We start from the raw sequence: 21,952 nt of genomic DNA on the forward strand, positions 1-21,952 counted from the left end.
GTTGAAAATGACCCACATTTCATCATTTATCTACCAAAAAGCCAAAAGAACATTTGTTTCAATATTGACTCGGAACCTGGAAAAATCCTCAACCTGGTTTCTGACCCAGAATCAGGTAAAATAAAAATAAATTATATTTGCTTTAGACAATTAGGTCACTGTCATGCTTTCCTGTCACTGCCTTGGATTTCTTTCTTTCTCACCTTAATAGAAGTGCTATATATTTCAGTGATATTAGTGAGAAGTTAAATTATAAATATATTCTTAACTATTTTGAACCATCATAGCTCAAAATATATACCCTCTCTCTGAGTATGAACTAGCAGATCTTGTTGTGATATAATTAATTTAAATACGAGCCAGGTGTGGTGGCTCACACCTGCCATCTCAGCACTTTGGGAGGCTGAGGCGGGCAGTTCACCTGAGATTAGGAGTTCGAGACCAGCCTGGCCAACATGATAAAACTCCCCGACTACTAAAAATACAAAAAAAAAATTAGCCGGGCATGGTGGCACACACCTGTAATCCCAGCTGCTCAGGAGGCTGAGCCAGGAGAATCGCTTGAACCCGGGAGGTGGAGGTTGCAGTGAGCCGAGATGGCGCCACTGCACTCCAGCCTTAGTGACAGAGCGAGACTCCGTCACACACACACAAAAATTCATTTAAACACTATATGATAGTAAATTATTTAAGTTACATTTTATACACTGACAATTAAATTTTATAACTGATATAAAATTATTAAATTAAATTTTATTAAATTTTATAACTGTTATATTAAAATATATGTTATACAATGAGAAGCACAAAGAAGAAAATGTTATGTAAATCTTGAAGCAAAATTATAACTTTCCTATATTGCCAAGTTTTATAAATTTGAACTATAGTACCCACGCATGCAAAATAAAGGGCACACAAGAGAAAAACTCATTTTTTTCTTTCCTGTAGGAATTGTAATCAATGGTCAGCTTGTTGGTGCCAAGAAGCCCAACAATGGAAAACTAAGCACCTATTTTGGAAAACTGGGATTTTATTTCCAAAGTGAAGACGTAAAAATAGAAATCAGCACTGAGGCCATCACCCTGAGTGGTGGTTCTAGCACATTTGCCTTGTCCTGGTCCGACACGGCTCAAGTCATGAATCAGAGGCAAGTATGATTTCATCTGAACTCAGGCCTGTCCGTGACACATGACTGCATAACTAAATCCAGGCATCAGTGACATCAACATTAAAAAAAAAAAAAATCATCGTTTTAAATATAAGGAAGTTGAGGTTCAGAAAAATTGTTCTCACTCCCTCCTCTGTTCCTGGCAGTGGGCACAGTGTTTTTGGCCACCATGGGTCCCAGGACCTAATCTAGTGCCTGGCGTCAGTAAGCACTCACTGGGTATGCGCTGGTCAGCGAACGAATCCACCAGCTGAAATCTATACTCGACTCGATCGCAGAGTGCGCTCCAAATGCCATGATTGTGTCCTCTGCATAGAAGCTTCCCAATGAGTATCCGTTCATCGATCATTTATCTATAAACTGTTGCAAGCGCTTAGATAACTAGCTGAATTGTCTGGGAGGAGTGAAGAGCTCATATTAGGGGTGAGAAGAATGACTTTAGAAAAAGGTCTGTTCTGAAATGGTTTAATTCCACTTGGACTTTCACACCAGGGTGCAGATCTCAGTGAAGAAAGCAAAAGTGGTAACTATCACCCTGGACAAAGAGATGTCCTTTTCTGTTTTACTTCATCGTGTTTGGAAGAAGCATCCCATTAATGTTGACTTTCTGGGAATCTACGTCCCCCCTACAAACAAGTTTTCACCTAATGCCCACGGACTAATAGGTAAAGTGTCTATGGACCATCTGACGAGGGCGGGGCCACTCTAACTCTTTAGCAGCTTTGGCTGACAGTGGTTACAAGCTGAGGACATGGTAGGTGTGGACTCAAGAGCACAGAGGACCAACATAGCAGCGTGGGGCCACTCGGGAATGTGACAGCCTTTTGCCATTCTAGACAAGGCTGTCCAGGGCCAGGATTTCAGCATCACAAACTGGGCAAGTTAAGAGAAGGGACAGATACATTTCAAGCTTTACGTTAAAGATTTTTTTCTAACTGAAGCGAGGTGAACCCATTTAGGAGGTCTGTGATAACGAGCAGAATACCCTGGGCAACTGTCCCTAGTATTTTAAGAAGGGCTCAAATGTAAAGCCTGTGACATCACAAACAAATCTTGTGCCTGTGATCTGAGCTATGCTCTCAGGTGCTCACTTCACTTTCCTGCCATCAGGGTGCTCGATTTACTTACAATCCACTAGACCAACCTCATGTATAAAATGACCATGAGCTCCAGGCATGGTGGCTCATGTAATCCCAGCACTTTAGGAGGCCTGGGCAGGTGGACTGCTTGTGGAGTTCAAGACCAGCCTGGGCACCCCATTGCTATCAAAAAAGTAGGTAATAAAAATAATTAGCAGGATGTGGTGGATCCTGCCTGGAGTCCCAGCTACTCAGGAAGCTGCGGTGGGATTGCCTGAGTCCAGGAATTAGAGGCTGCAGTGAGCTGTGACTGTGCCACTGTGCTCCAGCCTGGGTGATAAAGGGAGACTCCATCTCTTAAATTTACTTATTTATTTATGTATTTATTAGATGGAGTTTCGCTCTTGTTGCCCAGGCTGAAGTGCAATGGCACAATCTCAGCTCATCACTAACCTCTGCCTCCACAGTTCACGCAATTCTCTTCCCTCAGCCTCCCGAGTAGCTGGGATTACAGGCCTGCACCACTATGCCCAGCTAATTTTGTATTTTTAGTAGAGATAGGGTTTCTCCATGTTGGTCAGGCTGGTCTGGAACTCCCAACCTCAGGTGGTGATCTGCCCGGCTCGGCCTCCAGAGTGCTAGGATTACAGGTGTGAGCCACCGCACCCGGCCCCATCTCTTCAATTAAAAAAAAAAAAAAAAAAAGGGCTGGGAGTGGTGGCTCAAGCCTGTAATCCCAGCACTTTGGGAGGCCAAGACGGGTGGATCACGAGGTCAGGAGATCGAGACCATCCTGGCTAACACGGTGAAACCCCGTCTCTACTAAAAATACAAAAAAAAATTAGCCAGGTGTGGTGACGGGCACCTGTAGTCCCAGCTACTTGGGAGGCTGAGGCAGGAGAATGGCATAAACCTGGGAGGCGGAGCTTGCAGTGAGCTGAGATCTGGCCACTGCACTCCAGCCTGGGTGACAGAGGGAGATCCTTCCTCAAATGAAAAAAAATAAAAATAAAAAAAGATCATGAGCAGCACAAATGTGCTCCCAGGAAGGACCCTCCCTCCCATCACCACTCCTTTTTCCTCTCAGCTTGTCTTTCCACCCTAGAAATCCCAGAGGGAGGACTAAAATGTAGCATGGAGCCAATAACAAGCCTGTCTTTTTATTTGACTATGATTACATGTAAATCAATGTCTGATTCTGTTTCGCCAGGCCAGTTCATGCAGGAACCAAAGATACACATCTTCAATGAGAGACCGGGAAAGGACCCTGAGAAACCAGAGGCCAGCATGGAAGTGAAGGGGCAGAAGCTCATTGTCACCAGGTAGGCCTCGGGTGTAAGGACAGTGACGAAGAGGGCTCGTGTTAGAATTAGACCCACACAGCAAAATAGAGGAGCAAGAAGAAGTGTTGTAAGCACTACCTACATCACACTAAGCAATTCATCAGGAATAGACACACACAGCATTCGCATAAGGGCACTTCTGATATCCCACCTTAAATGCAAATAATGACGGGGTATCTAGGGTCATGTGATGCCAAGAACAGCCTAACCTGTTGTTCTCATCTTCATACTTTAGAAGCCCTCATGAGAGCTTCACAACTTGGATAACTGGACACGTGGATCAAAGGAGAGAATCATAAAAACACCTATTACCATAGTACTGCAGAACGAATACAGATTTTTACATCAGGCTAGAGCTTTCCTTTTACACATGGATCTCTGACTGCTTTTTTTTTTTGTAGCTTTTCTTATACAAACCACCCCCATATGCTTCATCTAAAGTGAGAACTTAGAAGCTCGTAAGACATTCTGAGTGTAAAAATCTTACAAATCTTGATATTTTTTCCCAGTCCTTTACAGTTGTCTCACCCATGCCAAATTTGGTACCGTTTTAAAGCCGTTTACCCCTTTTTAGAGTTTTTACAAAGCAGTCAACTTCGCTTTGTTAGAAAGGATTCTTCATGCAAACAAATGTCATTGGCTTTGACATAATTAAACCATAACAATGATAACCATAAAATTGTATTTGGAAGTATTGCCACGAAAGTAGATCTGTGAACTGAAACAATGGATTCTTGTTGAATACACCATTCAATTAGTATCAGTTTATGGGAGGAACAAGGTACTGACGGAAATCAGTGAGCGTGTGTCACAGAAGCAATTGTGAGCACAAATTAATAATGCTAATATTAAGCTATCTGAAGTTGGTAAAAGGGTGTTTACTGCCAGGCATGGTGGCTCATGCCTGTAACCCCAATGCTTTGAGAAGCCAATGTGGGAGGATCACTTGAGACTAGCAGTTCAAGACTGGCCTGGGCAACATAGTAAGACTCCATCTCTATAAAAATAAAAATAAAAATAATTAGCCAGGTGTAGTAGATTCTGCCTATAGCCCCAGCTACTCAGGAGGTTGAGGTGGGAGGATCCATTGAGCCCAGGAGTTCAAAGCTGAAGTGAGTTATGATTGTACCGCTGCACTCCAGCCTGGGTAACAGAGTGAGACCTGTCTCATAAATAAAAACATAATATATAAATAGGCTGGGCGCAGTGGCTCACACCATCCCGGCACTTTGGGAGGCCGAGGCGGGTGGATCACCTGAGGTCAGGAGTTCAAGACCATCTTGCAAACATGTTGAAACCCCCCCCCCATCTCTACTAAAAATACAAAAATTAGCTGGGTGTGGTGGCGGGTGCCTGTAATCCCAGCTACTCGGGAGGCTGAGGTAGGAGAATCGCTTGAACCTGGGAGGTGGAGGTTGCAGTGGGCGGAGATAGCACCACTGTACTCCAGCCTGACTCCATCTCTCTCTCTCTCTCTCTCTATATATATATACATATACACACACACACACATATATAGATAGATATTTATATATGTATATATCTATATATGCATTTACTTTATATATAGAGAGAGAGATGGAGTCAGGCTAGAGTGCAGTGGTGCACTCTATATTTATATATTTATATTTATTTAAATATATATGTATATTTATATATAGATATTTATTAATATATATTTATCTATATATAGATATATATTTATATATGTACATAAATATATATACATATATAAATAAATACATATATATACACACACATGCGTTTATTATAATGACAAAAAGTAAATGCTGGGCCTCCATTTCATCCACTGCAAGCACCTCGTGGTTCATAACTGAAACTGAGCTGTCCCCTGAACTGGGCGCGGTGACACACTTTTAAGGCTCATTCACGCAATGTGCCAGATTCTTTACAAATTGTTGGCTACTTTGCCCTTCAAGTGGAGGACATGAATCTGCTCAGAAACAGCAGGTATCACCCTTAAACACACAGAAAGTGCAGTTAAGAGGTGCTACCAGTGCATTCTTTTTTTTTTGATGACAGAGTCTTGCTCTGTCTCCCAGGCTGGAGTGCAGTGGTGCGACCTTGGCTCACTGCAACCCCTGCCTCCTGGGTTCAAGCGATTCTCATGCCTCAGTCTCTCGAGTAATTGGGACTACAGGCATATGCCCAGCTAATTTTTTAAAAAAATATTTTTAGTAGAGACAGGGTTTCTCCATGTTGGCCAGGCTCGTCTTGAACTCCTGGCCTCAAATGATCCGCCCGCCTTGGCCTCCCAAAGCGCTGGGATGACAGGCATGAGCCACCGTGCCTGGCCACCGACTCATTCTTTAAGTGACCGGTGAGGTCAGCCTCAACGCTGTGGAGTCTTGTTCCTGCCTTCTTTCCATTGGCTACTGTTTTCCTTGCTGGAAAAGCCCATATGGGTCAACTCTAAGGGTTCTTTGAGTTCTCTAAGGACACTCCGCTGATTCTCTGTCCTTCCAACACCAAGCCCCAGACTTGGGTGTTTCACATGACTTGGGAAGCAGCGATAGGTGGGGGGGCGGCAGATGTGGTGACGGAACACAACGAACAGCAAGGAAAAGACGGGGTCTTGTGTCTAGAGGTGCCCGGCCAGCCATCCCTCGGCCTCCCGCTAACCACATGCCTTGCTTCCTTGCAGGGGCTTACAGAAAGACTACAGAACGGATCTCGTGTTTGGAACGGATGTTACCTGCTGGTTTGTGCACAACAGTGGAAAAGGATTCATTGACGGGCATTACAAGGATTACTTCGTGCCTCAGCTCTACAGCTTTCTCAAACGGCCTTAAGGGTTTATAGTTTGGGAAATTATATATATTAATACACATCTTTCCCCTGCCACTTTTGCAGATATTCTTTGGTTTGAATAATTAAAATGAACCAGATATCAGGGTGGTTAATTAAAATGAACCAGATATCAGGGTGTTTTATAAAGCCTGTAAATACACCTGAAGAAAATAAACATCTTACAAATGAGCTTTTAGGATTTTGTTGCATTTTTAGACGCCACAGTGTGTGAATCAAGGTGGTGCTGAGACAAGCCAGCATCTGGACAGAGCCTTAAATGTGGTGTTTACTGTGATCATTTATTAATCTTTTCTTTTTCCTTTGAGACAGGGTCTCCCAGGTTGGAGTGCAGTGGCGTGATCATAGCTCACTGCAGCCTCAGCCTGGTCACAAGCAATCCTCCCACTTCAACCTCCCTAGTAGCTGGGACTACAGGTGCATGTCACCATGCCTGCCTCATTTTTATTTTTTTGCAGAGACGAGGTCTCACTATGGTCCCCAGGCTGGTCTCAAACTCCTGGGCTCAAGTGATTCTCCCACCTCAGCCTTCCAAAGTGCTGGGATTACAGGTATGAGCCACCACACCCAGCTGATCATTTCATTGTTGTTGAGTCTCAGGTCCTCAACCTTGCAGATTGCATCCATCTTTACACTACTAGTTGCATGGGAGGTATGATTATGAGAGGGTTAGATGGTGAGCATAGAATACAAACGGGGGTTACTTGATCTTAGGTGCTTTGTAGAGATTTATACTAAAGCCCTGCTACCCTCTGTAGGGATAGCCTTGCTATGGTGCCTGTGATAACCCAGTATTTTTGTCCAAGATTCTCTTCATAGTGTTGGTCCCTGGGACCCTTGTGAGTGTATGAGGTCTGAATTAGCCATGGTTCTCCAGAAAAACAGAACCCACAGGAGATTTACAATAAGGATTGGCTCATGTGATTATGGAGGCTTGTAAATCCAAAATCTGCCGAGTAGGCTGATGGTACAGGAGACCCAGGGAGGAGCCAGTGTTCCAGTCCAAAAGCCATCAGGCAGGAAGAGTCGATGCTGCAGATGAAGTCCGAAGGCCGTACACTAGAGAATCCCCTCTGACTTGGGGAGGTCAGCATTTTTGTTCTATTCAGACCTTTGACTGATTAGATGAGGCCCACCCACACAAGGGAAAGTGATTTCTTTACTTTGTGTGTGTGTGTGTGTGTGTGTGTTTTTCTTGAGATGGAATCTCACTTTATTGCCCAGGCTGGAGCATAGTGGCACAATCTCGGCTCACTGCAACCTCCACCTCCTAGGTTGAAGTGATCCTCCTGCCTCAGCCTCCCAAGTAGATGGGATTACCAGCGTGAGCCACCATGCCCAGCCCCACTTGGGAGTTTTTGTTGCTCCCAAATTCTGCACATATTTAAAATCGCTCAGGATGTTACCTCAGATGGCTAATGAGACACACTGTGAATGTTGCTAAGTGAATTCTGAATCATAGTTCCAAATTCTCTGGAAGCCCTGTGTGTCTGTGAATCAAGTTTCACACACATTTAATATACCTTGAACACGGCATTTTTGTTAGTACTCCTGGTAGAACTGTTACTTTATTTGCATTTAAACCATTTCTGAGGAATACCACTTACATGCTAAATCTTATATTAGACTTTATTTCAAAATAAAGTAGTAAATTATATTCTAACAAAAAGCCAATGACATTTATAAGGCAGAATAAAATAAGCAACCAATTTAAAGCGAAACTGGGTTACTTTATGCTGTCTGCTCTTGTATAGTGGATTTTGGTGCTAAGATGCAAGTCTGAACCACTGTAATTCTGTGCTTTGCTGTGTTTACAACTTTCCTTAAAAATCAATTCCTAAAATGAACATATTCTCAAAAGCCAAATTGGTGAATTTGCACTTTAAAAAAGCTTTTTAAAGGCACATTTTTATGAATCTTTCTTTCCGTAATCTGATAAAAGTCATTTTTCATTTTAGAGGCAAAACTCTTTTTTTGCACATATCCAACCCGTACTCGAAAAAGCAAGTGGGCATCTCCAAACCTAATTGCAAAATCTTAAGGAAATGTGATTGTTTCCAGAAGCTAAAGATTACTGGCTGGGCGTGGTGCCTCATGCCTATAATCCCAGCACTTTCAGAGGCCAAGGCAGGAGCATCGTTGGAGGCCAGGTGTTCAAGACCAGCCTAGGCAACATAGTGAGACTCCCATCTCTTCATAAAAATAAGTAAAAGTAAAGATAGCCTTAGTGCTGAAGAGGTAAATAGCACTACCTCTTAGTCTTCTTCTTCTATAAGAAGTGGTCACCTATGATATACTTTTGAAAAATCTACTGCATCTTTTCCATTTCCTATTTCAAAAATAGAAACATATTAAATATTAAAATGCTAATATTCAACATAAACTTCAAAAGTGAGATTTTAACATTAATTCTGTTACTCGGTTAAAATCTTGAATTTAAAACTTCTACCTGCAGATACTAAGTTTAGCTTCTTAGTATTTTATGTGTGCACAGTGGTCTTAAAAGTAAGAATGAAAATCTTGGGGTGTATACTTATATGTGGTAATAGAGTTCTATCGAAAGAAACTGCAGCTTTAAAGGATCACTTACTACCATCCAGTGGCATCTTCTCTTTAGTCTTATCCCAACTGAAGGAGATATAAATGACTCCAAAGGCCCAGTAAAATCAAAGTAAAAATTACCTGGCTATCTAGGTACATAGAGATGCTTGTATGCTATAAGAACTTAGTGTTATTTTTCTTAACTTTTTCACAATGGCTGAGTCTACTTCTTGGTAACTATTCCCAAAATAACTACAGAAGAGAAAAAAAAAAAAAACCCTCCAGGATAGCTTCCTTAAGTGGCATAATTATTCAGTTATCTAATTAATGTTTCTAGGGTCACTGCAGTCAACCTAATGACTAACTTATAATCAAGGCTGATCATATTCTGGCTGGACGTGGTGGCTCACTCCTGTAATCCCAGCACTTTGGGAGGCCAAGGCAGGCAGATCACCTGAGGTCAGGAGTTTGACACCAGCCTGACCAACATGGCGAAATCATGTCTTTACTAAAAATACAAAACTTAGGTGGGTGCCGTGGCATGGACCTGTAATCCCAGCTACTCGGGAGGCTAAGGCAGGAGAATCGCTTAAACCCAGGAGGCGGAGATTGCAGTAAGCCAAGATCGCAACACTGCATTCTAGGCTGGGTGACAGAGTCTGTCTCAAAAAAAAAAAAAAAAAAAAAAAAAGGCTGATCATATTCTAATCCTGTGATTCCATCTTACCCAAGTAGGAACTGAGGTGTATACTGGTATCAGTGAACAATTTCTCAGGCCCAACAGTCAGGGCAGATTTTCAAGTAGCTGCTATACATGATCAAGTTTCTCTTACTGGCCTATCATTTCATTTGATTATCATTGAACATTGTCAATTCCTATAACACACACCTTGGGTCTCTATCTGCTTCTCACTTATATCTCCAGTACAATGGCTTACCTACTGAAGGCACTCCATAAATGCTAGCTGAATGAATTTCATGCAATCATATCCGAAAAACTGAAACTGAGAGGCAGTTAGAAGTAGATGCCAGAAGACAAAGGAAAAATCAGCAAATGAGATTTAATGAGATTCTGATGAAGAAAACAGAATTTGGTCTCTCAGGACAACAAAACCAATAATTTGATATGACCTCAAGTCAGTTGTTAAAAAAAGAACAGCTTAAAATAAGAAGACAAGCCACTGACTGAGAGAAAATATTTGCAAAAGACACATTTGATAAAGAACACTTAACTGAAATATACAAAGAACTCTTCACTTTTGGAGGCCGAGGCGGGCGGATCACGAGGTCAGGAGATCGAGACCATCCTGGCTAACACGGTGAAACCCCGTCTCTATTGAAAATACAAAACATTAGCCGTGTGAGGTGGTGCGCGCCTGTAGTCCCAGCTCCTCGGAGGCTGAGGCAGGAGAATGGCGTGAACCCGGGAGGCAGAGCTTGCAATAAGCCGAGATCGCGCCACTGCACTCCAGCCTGGGCGATGACAAAGCGAGACTCCGTCTCAAAAAAAAAAAAAAAAAAAAAAAAGAAAAAAAAAAAAAGAACTCTTAAAATTCAACAATAAGAAAATGAATCACCCAATTAAATAGTGGGCAAAAATCCTGAAAGCCATCTCACCAAAGAAGATATACAGGCAGCAAATAAGCATATGAAAAGATGCCCCACATCATACTTCATCAAAGAAATGCAAATTAAAGCAACGATAAGATCCCATTGTACACCTATTAGGATGGGCAAAATCCAGAACACTGACAGCATCAAATGCTGGTGGAGATGAGGAGCAACAGGAACTCTCACTCATTGCTTGTTTGAATACAAAATGGTACAGTCACCCTGGAAGACAGTTGGGTAGTTTCTCAGAAGACTCTTGGCATATGATCCAGCAATTGTGCTCCGTGGTCTTTACATAGGTAAGTTGAAAATGTCCATCCACAAAATTCCTGCACACAGATGTTTGTAGCAGCTTTATTCATAATTTCCAAACCCTGGAAGCAACCAGGATATCCTTCAGTAGGTGAGAGCATAAACTGTGGTGCATTCAGACAATAGAATATTATTCAGTGCCAAAATGAAGTGTGCTATCGAGCCACAAAAACCTAACCAAAACAACACGGAGGAACCATACATGTGTATGTTCTACTAGGTGAAAGAAGCCAATCTGAAAAAGCTACACACTGTACGACTCCAACTATATGACCTTCGAGGGAGACAAAACTAGGGAGACAGTAAAAAGATCAGTGGCCAGCAGAGATTTGGGGGGAGACAGGGAACAGGCAGAACACAGGAAACTTCTAGGGCAGTGAAGCGGTTCTGTGTGATGCTACAGTGGCAGATACATGTCATTATACATTTGTCAAAACCCACAGAAACTGCTCTAATAAGTAAAGTCTATGTTCGAAAAAAAGAAAAATAGCTTATGATGCTTCAAAAATAGAAGTCTAATCATAAGACCTGTTGTTAGTTATCTGTAGTCATTCTGCTTAGCATAAACACTATCAGGCTCTACGAACTCGAGGGAAAAAACTACTGTTACATCTAGAATCATATTTTTATGCTTCAGATATTTTTTATTGAATTTAACCTCAAGTATGCTACCTCATTTCATTCTGAAACAATTTCAGAAAGATGTTGGAGAATTAAATGTGGGAGGCAGACATGAAACAGTTTTTCCCTGAAGAAAACCACCGAGTTGATTCCAAACTTACATATTTGGGGGAGGCATATGTAATTTGTCAGGTTTTACTCACCACTATTTGTTATCAGGGAGAACCATTCTCCTTTTTGAAATTCTTCAGGCCAGATTCTTAGTAGTCCAGGCTCAACTTCTTGGCTCCATTTCCGGACATGACCACTCACTGCCATTTATTCAACACCTACTATGTGCTGGACTTCATGTCTGATGCTTTATATGTATTTTCTGTAGGTCTCACACCAACCCGGCAGAAAAACATTTTGACAATTTATACATTAAAAACATCGCAATTCAAGAACATTAACATTCTAATATTACAAAGCTAATGAACAGAACTGCCAGAATTTGGTCTAAAGACTGCCCACACCCAAAACCTAGTTGCTTTCCATACTATGCTGTCAGGTTACTTTGAAAAAACCTTAATTCGTCCCTGAAGAACATTTTCTGTAAAGCTACTGACATCATCCTGCTAGTATTTCCTTACTGCCTCTTACATTTCTGCTAACAGCGTATGTTCTCCCATCTTCCGAGAATAGAAGCTGTCAGCCCTCCCTGACTCTCAATTAAAGACAGATATCCCAGGGGTCGGCACCGTACCTGTGTCTAACGTCAGCATATTCCCATCCTCATGTTTGAAGTGATCATCCTGGTGTGGTCTGTTTTTTACAGAAGATCAACTCAGGCAAGGCGTGGTAACTCACACCTGTAATTACAACACTTTAGGAGGCCGAGGCAGGAAGACTGCTTGAGCTCAAGAGTTTGAGACCAGCCTGGGCAACATTGCAAGACCTTGTCTCTACTAAAAATCAAACAAATTAGCCAGGCATGGTAGTGCATGCCTGTAGTCCCAGCTACTCGGGAGGCTGAGGTGGGAGAGTCAATGACCTAAGCCCAGGAGGACGAGGCTGCAGTCAGCCATGATTGTGCCACTGCACTCCAGGCTGGGTGACAGAGCAAGACCCTATCTCAAAAAAGAAAAAAAAGAAAAAAAAAAAAAAAGAGGTCGGGCGCGGTGGCTCATGCCTGTAATCCCAGCACTTTGGGAGGCTGAGGCAGGCAGATCACAAGGTCAGGAGATCAAGACCATCCTGGCCAACATGGTGAAACCTTGTCTCTACTAAAAATACAAAAATTAGCTGGGCGTGGTGGCACATGCCTGTAGTCCCAGCTACTCAGGAGACTGAGGCAGGAGAATGGCTTGAACCTGGGAGGTGGGGGTTGCAGTGAGCCGAGATTGTGCCACTGCACTCCAGCCTGGCCAACAGAGTGAGACTGCGTCTCAAAAAAAGAAAAAAAAGGAAAAAGAAAAGATAGATCATCTCTCTCTTCCTGGTGCTGCTGAAGGGTAAGATGTAAACCTCGAGTGCCCAAGAATGTAAATGTAGAGAGCCAGCACAGGAAGCCAGAGACAGAGTGCAAGCCTGGGAAGGCTGTTGACACCTGGTCCCACTGCCCTGGAAGCTAGCGTCTGCTCCTTTCAGTCATGTGCACCATAAATATCCCTTCTCTTCTTTTCCTTTGGCACAGGCAAGTGTGGGTTTCCTGTCTTTTGCATTCCCTAATAATATACTGCCCTACTTATTTCAAACTGTATAGTTAGGCAGGGTGCCGTGGCTCACGCTTGCAATCCTAGCACTTTGGGAGGCTGAGGCAGGAGGATCACTTGAGCCCAGGAGTTTGAGAGCAGCCTAGGTAACATAGTGAGACCCTGTCTCTAAAAGTAAAAAAAATTAAAAACAAATAAAACTGTAGAGTTCAACATTGCTGGTGGGACTGTAAAATGGTATAGCTGCTCTGGAAGAGTTTGGCAGAATCAAAAGCTTCTGTTCACATAAAATCCTGTAAATGGATGATCATGGCAGCATTATTCACAATAGCCAAAAAGTAGAAACAATCCAAATGTTTATCAACTGATGAATGGATAAACAAAATATGGCACATCCATACAGTGGAATATTACGCAGCCATAAAAACAAATGAAGCAGGCCTACATGCTACCACATGGATAAACCTTGAAAACATGATGGTAAGTGTAAGAAGCCAGTCATAAAAGATCATGTATTATATGATTCCATTTATAAGAAATGTCCAGAAAGGGAAATCCATAGAGACGGAAAGTACATGAGTGGCTGCCTAGGGCTAGGGCAGAGGGGAAAAATAGCAATTGACTATTACAAGGCTTCATTTTGGGGCATGAAAGTGTTTTAAAATCAGACAGTGGTGATGGTTGCACAACTCTGCAAAAATACTGAAAACCACTGAATTGTATGTATATTTTAAATGAGTGGTCTGTAAGGTATATGAATTATTACCACAATAAAGCTGCTTCTGTATTTATAGTTTTACATTTAAAATGTAATTACACTTGTAGTTCAACTTTACTACTCTACTACTGAAAATATAAATTTAGAGTGTATGAAGGATTTCCTCCAATTACATGATTCTAAATTGTCATATATAAAACACTTTATAATAACATTCTTTAATGAAGATATAAATTCATCAAGTAAATTACAAAGGAAACAAAAATAACAAGGACAAAATTACATAGTTTTGATACTTCATGAGACATAATTAAATTGTTCTCAAAGTTTAGCTGAACAACTATACAGTAATATTTTCAAAAACCTGTTTTTTTAATACAAAAGAATACCCTAACACAGTAGAGTCTCATAATGCCCTGGCGAACACCAATTTGATGCTTTAAGATTTTAATGTATTGTTAACACATTTTCAAACTCAGGCGAGTTTAGAAAAGTCTTCATATTGAATTCCTTCCACTCTGCGTCCTTTTAAAGGGCCCTACAAATTAAAATAATTTAAAAGAAGGTTAAAAACACACATTCCCAAAAGACAAAAAAATGACACCATGCTTATGGATACAAATTTGCCTTTTCTGTATCCCTAAAATATCATTAAGGTAGTTAACATTTGTATATATCTATGAATTTTAAGAATAATCTATGGCATCCTCATTAAGAAAATCTGTATTTTCTTCTGTGACATCTGACATTCGTTATCAATAGATATTGTGGCAGAGACCCGCTAGCTGTTCAGTATCTCCTCTGCTTCCTGGATAAATAGCTAATTTCCTAGCTCCCTTGTGGTTCGCTGTGGCCATGCATGGAGCTCCAAGCCCAGGGAAGCAAACAGAAGTGATGGTCCAAACGTGCTATCCCCGAAACACAATCTGCCAAGCTCCTTTTGCCTGCCCCATGCACACAGACACGGCAACTGGAGATGCCACTTGAGGGCAGTAGAGCCATTAGCTGGAAGGACCCGGGGTCACAAATCACCTCTTAGAAAAGAGTTCCCTGATCAAAAAAACCCATTTTAACTTCTACCATGTTTGTGCCATTGTCCATTTGGGGTTTTCTTTTTTTTATAGGAAATATCATTTTGTAAGCATTACAGATACTCAAACATGTTTGTCGAGGTTGGCTATGATAGTTACACTGGTCTAGATTATAAAAAGAGTTCAACTTTAAATTTATTTTCTTCTTTCATATCGAACAAAAAGAGAAAGAGGAAAATTAATGAAAAATATCTTCTATCACTAAAGCAGATATAACCTGGGAACACAGAGAATATGGGCTGTGTACCTACACTCCCCAAGTTCAAATCTCACTTTCAACAATTGATTTAAGCTCTCTGTCCTTCAGTTTCCCCTCTGTGCCCCATTATCTCCCAGTGGAAATAATAGTAATGTCTGTATGATTGGGTTGCTGGGAAACATAAACGAGTCATTTCATATAAAGTGACTAGACCTGGAATTTAATATGAGTGAGAGCTCAATAATTTTCAACTCTAATTATTATTTAATCTTTGGTTTAGCCGGGCGCGGTGGCTCACGCCTGTAATCCCAGCACTTTGGGAGGCCGAGGCGGGCGGATCACAAGGTCAAGAGATCGAGACCATCCTGGCTAACACGGTGAAACCCCGTCTCTACTAAAAATACAAAAAATTAGCCGGGCGCGGTGGTGGGCACCTGTAGTCCCAGCTACACAGGAGGCTGAGGCAGGAGAATGGCGTGAACCTGGGGGGCGGAGCTTGCAGTGAGCCGAGATCGTGCCACTGCACTCCAGCCAGGGGGATAGAGCGAGACTCCGTCTCAAAAAAAAAAAAATAAAATCTTTTGTTTAAACTTTGAGAGTTGGGTCAGGCACAGTGCTCACATCTGTAATCCCAGCACTTTGGGAGGCCGAGGCGGGTAGATCACCTGAGGTCAGGAGTTTGAGACCAGCCTGACCAACGTGGTAAAATCCCATCTCTACTAAAAATATAAAAATTAGCTGGGCGTGGTGGCACATGCCTGTAATCCCAGCTACTCGGGAAGCTGGAGCAGAAGAATTTCTTGAACCCGGAGGCGGAGGTTGCAGTGAGCTGAGATCGCGCCATTGCACTCCAGCCTGGGCGACAGAGTGAGACTCTGTCTTGAAAATAAATAAATAAAATAAAATAAAAATAAAATTTGACAGTTAATCCTTTCCCTTGCAAAATATAACGTGATGATGATGATGATAATGATGACAATGATGATGACCCTAACCCTGGAACTGAGATTTTAACATTTTTTTACTGCTTCCGTTAACAACAAATAATTATCATATTTAAAGGAATTAAGTTCCCAGATAAAGTATAACCTAGGTTGGATTTTTCATTATAGCGTTTAATGGTCTATGGTCAATTGCATTTTTCTGATAAGAACCACAAATCTGGAGAATAAGAAGGGAGCCAGACATTTGAGTTTATAAAGTAAATAGCTAAAAAGCAGAGGCTATTTAGGAACAATTTACTAGGTGTTAAAAATCTGCTTAATAAATGCATAAATTTCAAACATTACCAATGACATGAAAACTTAAGGTGCCAGAAATGATAAAAATAACCACTTGCAAAGTTCAAGTGGCGACACATGCACATACAGAGATATTTTTGTTTTTTTTTTTTTAACGAGGAGAGCCTGAAGAACAGTAGAAAAAAAATTAAGAGATAGATTCCCTTTTTTTTTGAGATGGAGTCTCGCTCTGTCACCCAGGCCGAAGTGGCACAATCTCGGCTCACTGCAACCTCTGCCTCCCAGGTTCAAGCGATTCTCCTGCCTCAATCTCCCGAGCTGGGACTACAGGCATTTGCCACCGTGCCCAGCTAATTTTTGCACTTTTAGTGGAGATGGGATTTCTCCATGTTGGCCAGGCTGGTCTCGAACTCCTGACCTCAGGTGATCCATCCCCCTTGGCCTCCCAAACTGCTGGAATTACAGGGTTGAGGCACCATGCCCAGCTGGTAGATTCCCTCTTCTAAAAGAACTACATGTTGCTCTGCAATCAAACAGAAAGGCTTTTCATGTGGATTTGCTCCTAAGTTCTACCTCAGTACAGAAGATGAAACTGGGTCTACAGTGCAGAAGGTGAGAAATTAGCTTTTGATGAATGGACACAACCTGCAAACCAAAGGTATCGAGATGGAACTCAACACAGCCTCAACAGTAATCAGTTGTTTTGTGTTTCCCTGAGATGAAAACATGAAACAGGATCTGCATTTGATAGTGCTATGGAATTAATAAGGTAAGTTTCATGCATGGTCCATGCAAAAAAAAAAAAGAAATTAATAAGGGAAAGATAAGCAAGTTGTCAAGGAAATACTGGATTTTCTATTGCCTTATGCTGATAGAGTCAGAGAAAATCTTAGAGTTTTTTGTTAAAACTCAATCTGCTAATTTAGTCAGACTGACACGTTCCTCAATGCCAAGAAAGAGTCCTTTTTCCCTTTTTTCCCCTTAGTTTACATTAGTCAGTAACAGTTAGCAAGTAACAGTTTCTAGGTTAGCATTGTCAGGATCAGAAAGAAAAAAAAAATGAAAAGCTTGATTTACTGAAATGAGAATTCTCTCAAATAAGGACCTAAATGGTTTTTCCAGAAAACCTTCCTAGACACATATCCTCTAACAGGCCCAGGGGCTTAGGGGTCCTATAAACTCCCCAAGAGAACAAAGAAAATTTAGTAAATTATGTGCAACGTTTTGAAGAGTCTGAACTTTCATTAAACTCTCTTAGTGATCTATTACTCCCAAGCTCCCCCAGAAATACTAAAACGGACTGTACTGGAGATGAAAAATTCTTTTGTTTAGCATCAAAGATAATGCAGTGCAGTAGTTCAGAGTTCTAAAAGGAAACTTTCTTTCTGAAGGTATCTCAGGCCTCAGTCACAGACCTGTCAGTGAAATATCAATTCTAAGTCAATAACCAACTTTATTTATATGTCAGAGTTCTTTAAATTACTGTATTGATCTCTGCTACCTTAAATCCTTTACGAAAAAAGGGAAGACATTTAAAAAAGTGGGTGACCTCTGTGGTTCCCTCCCTCTTGACAATGACTATACTTCCCCCACCAACTTCACTATACCAAATTGAGTTTTATATTCAATATGAGGGGAAAAAAGGATATAAAACGGTACCCATTATACACACTTTCATAAAACACCAAGATTGAAAAGGAACAGACCAAAATATTAATGGGGTTTATTGTTGGGCTTGGGGATTATGATTAATTTTTATAATTATTTATTTATATTAAATTAAAATATGTTTTTCAGGTTTTATGCATGAGTAACATTTCTTTTGTAATCAGAAAATAAAATACTGTAGCAATGGCAGAGTCATTAGAGAAAATAAGTTTACAGATTTCCAAGTAGGATACAAGGCTAATAAAAAACTCAAATTCTAAAATAAAGAACAATCCAATTAAAAAACACTATGGCACATTTTTAAAGCACTTTGAAATTTCTGTCTTTGTATAAACAAACTTACAGTTTCAATGACGATAGTAGCTGAAAAAGTCTTCTCATTGATGGATTCAAGGGTACCTTCATTTCCTCTGTAGCCTCCATTTAAAACTAGAATTCTTTTTCCTACGATGGAAAAGAATATAAAAATTAATGCAAAGAAATATCTCCATTTTTCTTCTAACTTGTTACAGCAATGTACAAAAATGTACTACACTTAATAAACATAACAAAAAACAAAACCCTTTTTCTTAGAAGTTCCCTTTTTTTGAGATGTTTTACTTTTAGACTGCAAGGAATATAAGGTACTTGGAGAAAATGTTCAGAGTCCAGAAGTAATCAGAGAAAATTTAGCTTACTTTGTCTCTTTGCAAAATTCGTAAGATGGTTTGGCAGTTTTACAAAACTTTAAAGTTATACCTACCATGTGACTGAGCCATTCTATGTATTCACCCAAGAAAAAAGAAACCAGATATCCACACAAAGCTTTGTACATATATGTTCACAGCAGTTTTAACAGCCAAAAGCTGTAAATAAGCCAAATGTCTATCAACAGATAACTGGGTAAACAAAGTGGTACACGAGTCCCCCCTTATCCCAGGTTTTGGTTACTCTCAGTCAGCGCGGTCCAAAAATAGGTGTATACAGTACAATAAAATATTTTGAGAGAAAGAGACCACATTCACATGACTTTTATTATAGTATATTATTATAATTGCTCTTTTATTATTAGTTATTATTCTCAATCTTTTACTGTGCCTAATTCATAAGTTAAACTTTATTATAGGTATGTATGTACGAAAAACACATAGTATATATAGTGTTTGGTACTATCCATGGTTTCAGGCATTCACTGGTGGTCTTGGAAGGTATAGGATAAGGGGGGAATACTGCATATCCATACAATGACATATAGCAAGAAAAAAGAATGAACTACAGATACATGCCACCACATAGGTGAATCCAAAATAATTACGCTGAGTAAAAGTAGCCAGACCAGAAAACAGGACACATTTATATTTATAGAAACTTAATTTATATAAAATTCTAGAAAAATAAGAACTGAATTACAGTGACAGAAAGCATGCCAGCAGATGCCGAGGAAGACGGGGGACGTAGGAGCAGAAGGTAGGAGGGAGGGATTAGAGAGGGAAATGAGGGGATTTATCCATCATCTTGATTGCAGTGATGGTTTTATGAAGTAGGCAATGTTCAAACTTACCAAATTGTATACTTTACATATGTGTGATTTATTGTACACCAATTCTACCACAATAAAGCTAACACAAGTTTTTCTAATTTGTAAAAAAAATTTTTACTTTAGGAGGAAAAAAGAGTAAAGAATATGGCAATTGGAAGTTCCATGGTCTGATGTTATCACTACATTGGCAATGACACCCCCCAGGAAGATTCTGAGTCAGAAGCAAACAACCTGGTCAAAGTAGTGTTCGTACTCAGATACGGATAAGTTTCCAGAAGGCAAAGACAACTAAGGGGGAAAAAAAGCAAAATAACAGACTTTCACTTGACTATCACAGAGAGCTAAACAAATACATTACAGGTTGAACATCCCTAATCTGAAAACCCAAAATTTGAAAAGCTCCAAAATCTAAAATCTTTTGAGCGCTGACATCATGCCACAAGTGGAAAATTCCACACCTGACCTCCAGTGACAGGTCACTGTCAAGAAAGATGCAATCAAAATTATTTAAAATATTGTATAAAATTACCTTCAGGTCATGTGTGTAAGGTGTATATAAAACATAAATGAGGCTGGGTGCAGTGGCTCACGCCTGCAATTCTAGTCCTTTGAGAGGCTGAGGTGGGTGAATAACTTGAGATCAGGAGTTCGAGACCAGCTTGGCCAACATGGTGAAGCCCCGTCTTTACTAAAAATACAAAAATTAGCCGGATGTGGTGGTGCATGCCTGTAGTCCCAGCTACTTGGGAAGCTAAGGCAGAAGAATTGCTTGACCTGGGAAGTGAAGGTTGCAGTAGTCAAGATCGTGCCACTACACTCCAGCCTGGGTGACAGAGTGAAACTGTGTCTCAAAAATGAATAAATAAAAATAAAATAAAACATAAATCAATTTTGTGTTAAGACATGGGTTCCAACCCCAAGATACCCAATTATGTATACGCAAATATTCCAAAATCCAAAATTGGAAACACTTCTGAGTGAAAGTCCAGGCATTTCAGATGAGAGATTCTCCACCTACAACCATAAGCCTAATATAACAAATGCTATCCATATACGTCTATGTTTTGCTTCAGGGAAAAAAAAAAAGTATTCCAGGAAAGGAAAATCCATTGACACCACAAAACAGCTTCACCAGGGAGCCAGTAAACTACGATGCCCTTGAATCCAAACAGAGATGAGTTACGCTGGCAGTTAATGTTGCCAAGACAGAAAAATAACTACAACCATCAAGCACCGTCAAAATACAGGGGTTTAAGAATGGAACCGCTCATTTTGATGGCATATGTATTAAATGGTCTGCAAACAGATTTACCTGGTGCTGGAATTACTGTCTCTAAATGAGTCTGGTCAAGTTTCAGCTTGTCTCCAGAATCAATCATCTTCACAACAGCTGTATATTTGTCAATTACTTCCTGTCATGTAAAATGAACACTTTTAAAATAGAAGAAGTAAGTGCACACTCATTTAAAAGGACAAAAGTAAATGAAATGAAGACAAAATATCAATCAAAAGATAGGAGTTACTCCTTCTATAAATGACACTATTTTCTAGATTCGATACATGATTTCCCAGCCTATGGTTCTCAATAAAGAACTCAATTCAAAGCTTAGTAAAGGTTTTCATCAGGAAAGAATAACAGATTGGTGGTACTGGAATAAGACTTTAAGAAATCTAACAAGAGGGGTAGTTTTGCCTAGCTTAATGTACAGTGGAAGAAGGGCAACAGGCATGCACAAGGCTGGGTGCTAAAATAAAACTAAATTTAGGAAAGGCAAAAAGGGAGAAAAGGCCTAGAATATTGATACAAACTTTAAAATCTCAGAGTAGGCCGGGTGTGGTGGCTCATGCCTGTAATCCCAGTACTTTGGGAGGCTGAGGCGGGTGGATCACCTAAGGTCAGGAGTTCGAGACCAGCTCGGCCAACCTGGTGAAACCCCGTCTCTACTAAAAATACAAAAGTTAGCTAGGAGTGGTGGCAGGTGCCTGTAATCCCAGCTACTTGGGTGGCTGAGGCAGGATAATCACTGGAACCCAGGAGATGATGGTTGCAATGAGCCAAGATCGTACCACTGCACTCCAGCCTGGACAACAGAGCCAAACTCTGTCTCAAAAATAAAAATAAAAATAAATAAAATCCCAGAGTAGCCAAAAGGCGGTCTCTCAAGCAAAACACAAGAAGTCCTCGTGAGACCTTGACAGTATAATTATTAGGCTGGTGTAAAAGTAATTGCAGTTTTTGCCATTACTTTTAATATACGGCCTATGATTAAAAAATAAAATACATTTTACTGACAAGCAAGGCATGCATGCTGAGGTTT

General features: G+C 40.6%; 2 protein-coding genes across 7 annotated transcripts in view; one reads left to right on the top strand and one right to left on the bottom strand.

Moving 5' to 3' along the window:
• ITIH2 (inter-alpha-trypsin inhibitor heavy chain 2) overlaps window positions 1-6,590 on the top strand; it is a 45,910-nt gene extending 39,320 nt beyond the window's left edge. The window contains exons 17-21 of the mRNA XM_005564593.4: window positions 2-115; window positions 949-1,147; window positions 1,661-1,833; window positions 3,458-3,569; window positions 6,256-6,590. Coding sequence (XP_005564650.3) covers window positions 2-115; window positions 949-1,147; window positions 1,661-1,833; window positions 3,458-3,569; window positions 6,256-6,403 — 746 coding nt within the window. The 3' untranslated portion in view covers window positions 6,404-6,590. The remainder of the gene's footprint in view (window position 1; window positions 116-948; window positions 1,148-1,660; window positions 1,834-3,457; window positions 3,570-6,255) is intronic.
• Window positions 6,591-10,001: 3,411 nt separating this feature from the next.
• KIN (Kin17 DNA and RNA binding protein) overlaps window positions 10,002-21,952 on the bottom strand; it is a 39,483-nt gene continuing 27,532 nt past the window's right edge. For 2 of the 6 annotated variants that reach the window (XM_074000967.1, XM_045399531.3), the window contains 2 exons: window positions 20,947-21,046; window positions 18,378-18,559 (listed from right to left, as the gene is read on the bottom strand). In XM_074000967.1, the coding sequence (XP_073857068.1) occupies window positions 18,393-18,559; window positions 20,947-21,046 (267 nt within the window). In that variant the 3' untranslated portion in view covers window positions 18,378-18,392. Of the gene's footprint in view, window positions 14,455-18,377; window positions 18,560-20,946; window positions 21,047-21,952 lie in introns of those variants that run through there. The other 4 variants (XR_006700779.3, XM_005564598.5, XM_045399532.3 and 1 more) reach the window with 4 other exon arrangements.

The sequence above is a fragment of the Macaca fascicularis genome, chromosome 9, assembly GCF_037993035.2.
Source record: "Macaca fascicularis isolate 582-1 chromosome 9, T2T-MFA8v1.1".
Lineage (NCBI taxonomy): Eukaryota > Metazoa > Chordata > Mammalia > Primates > Cercopithecidae > Macaca > Macaca fascicularis.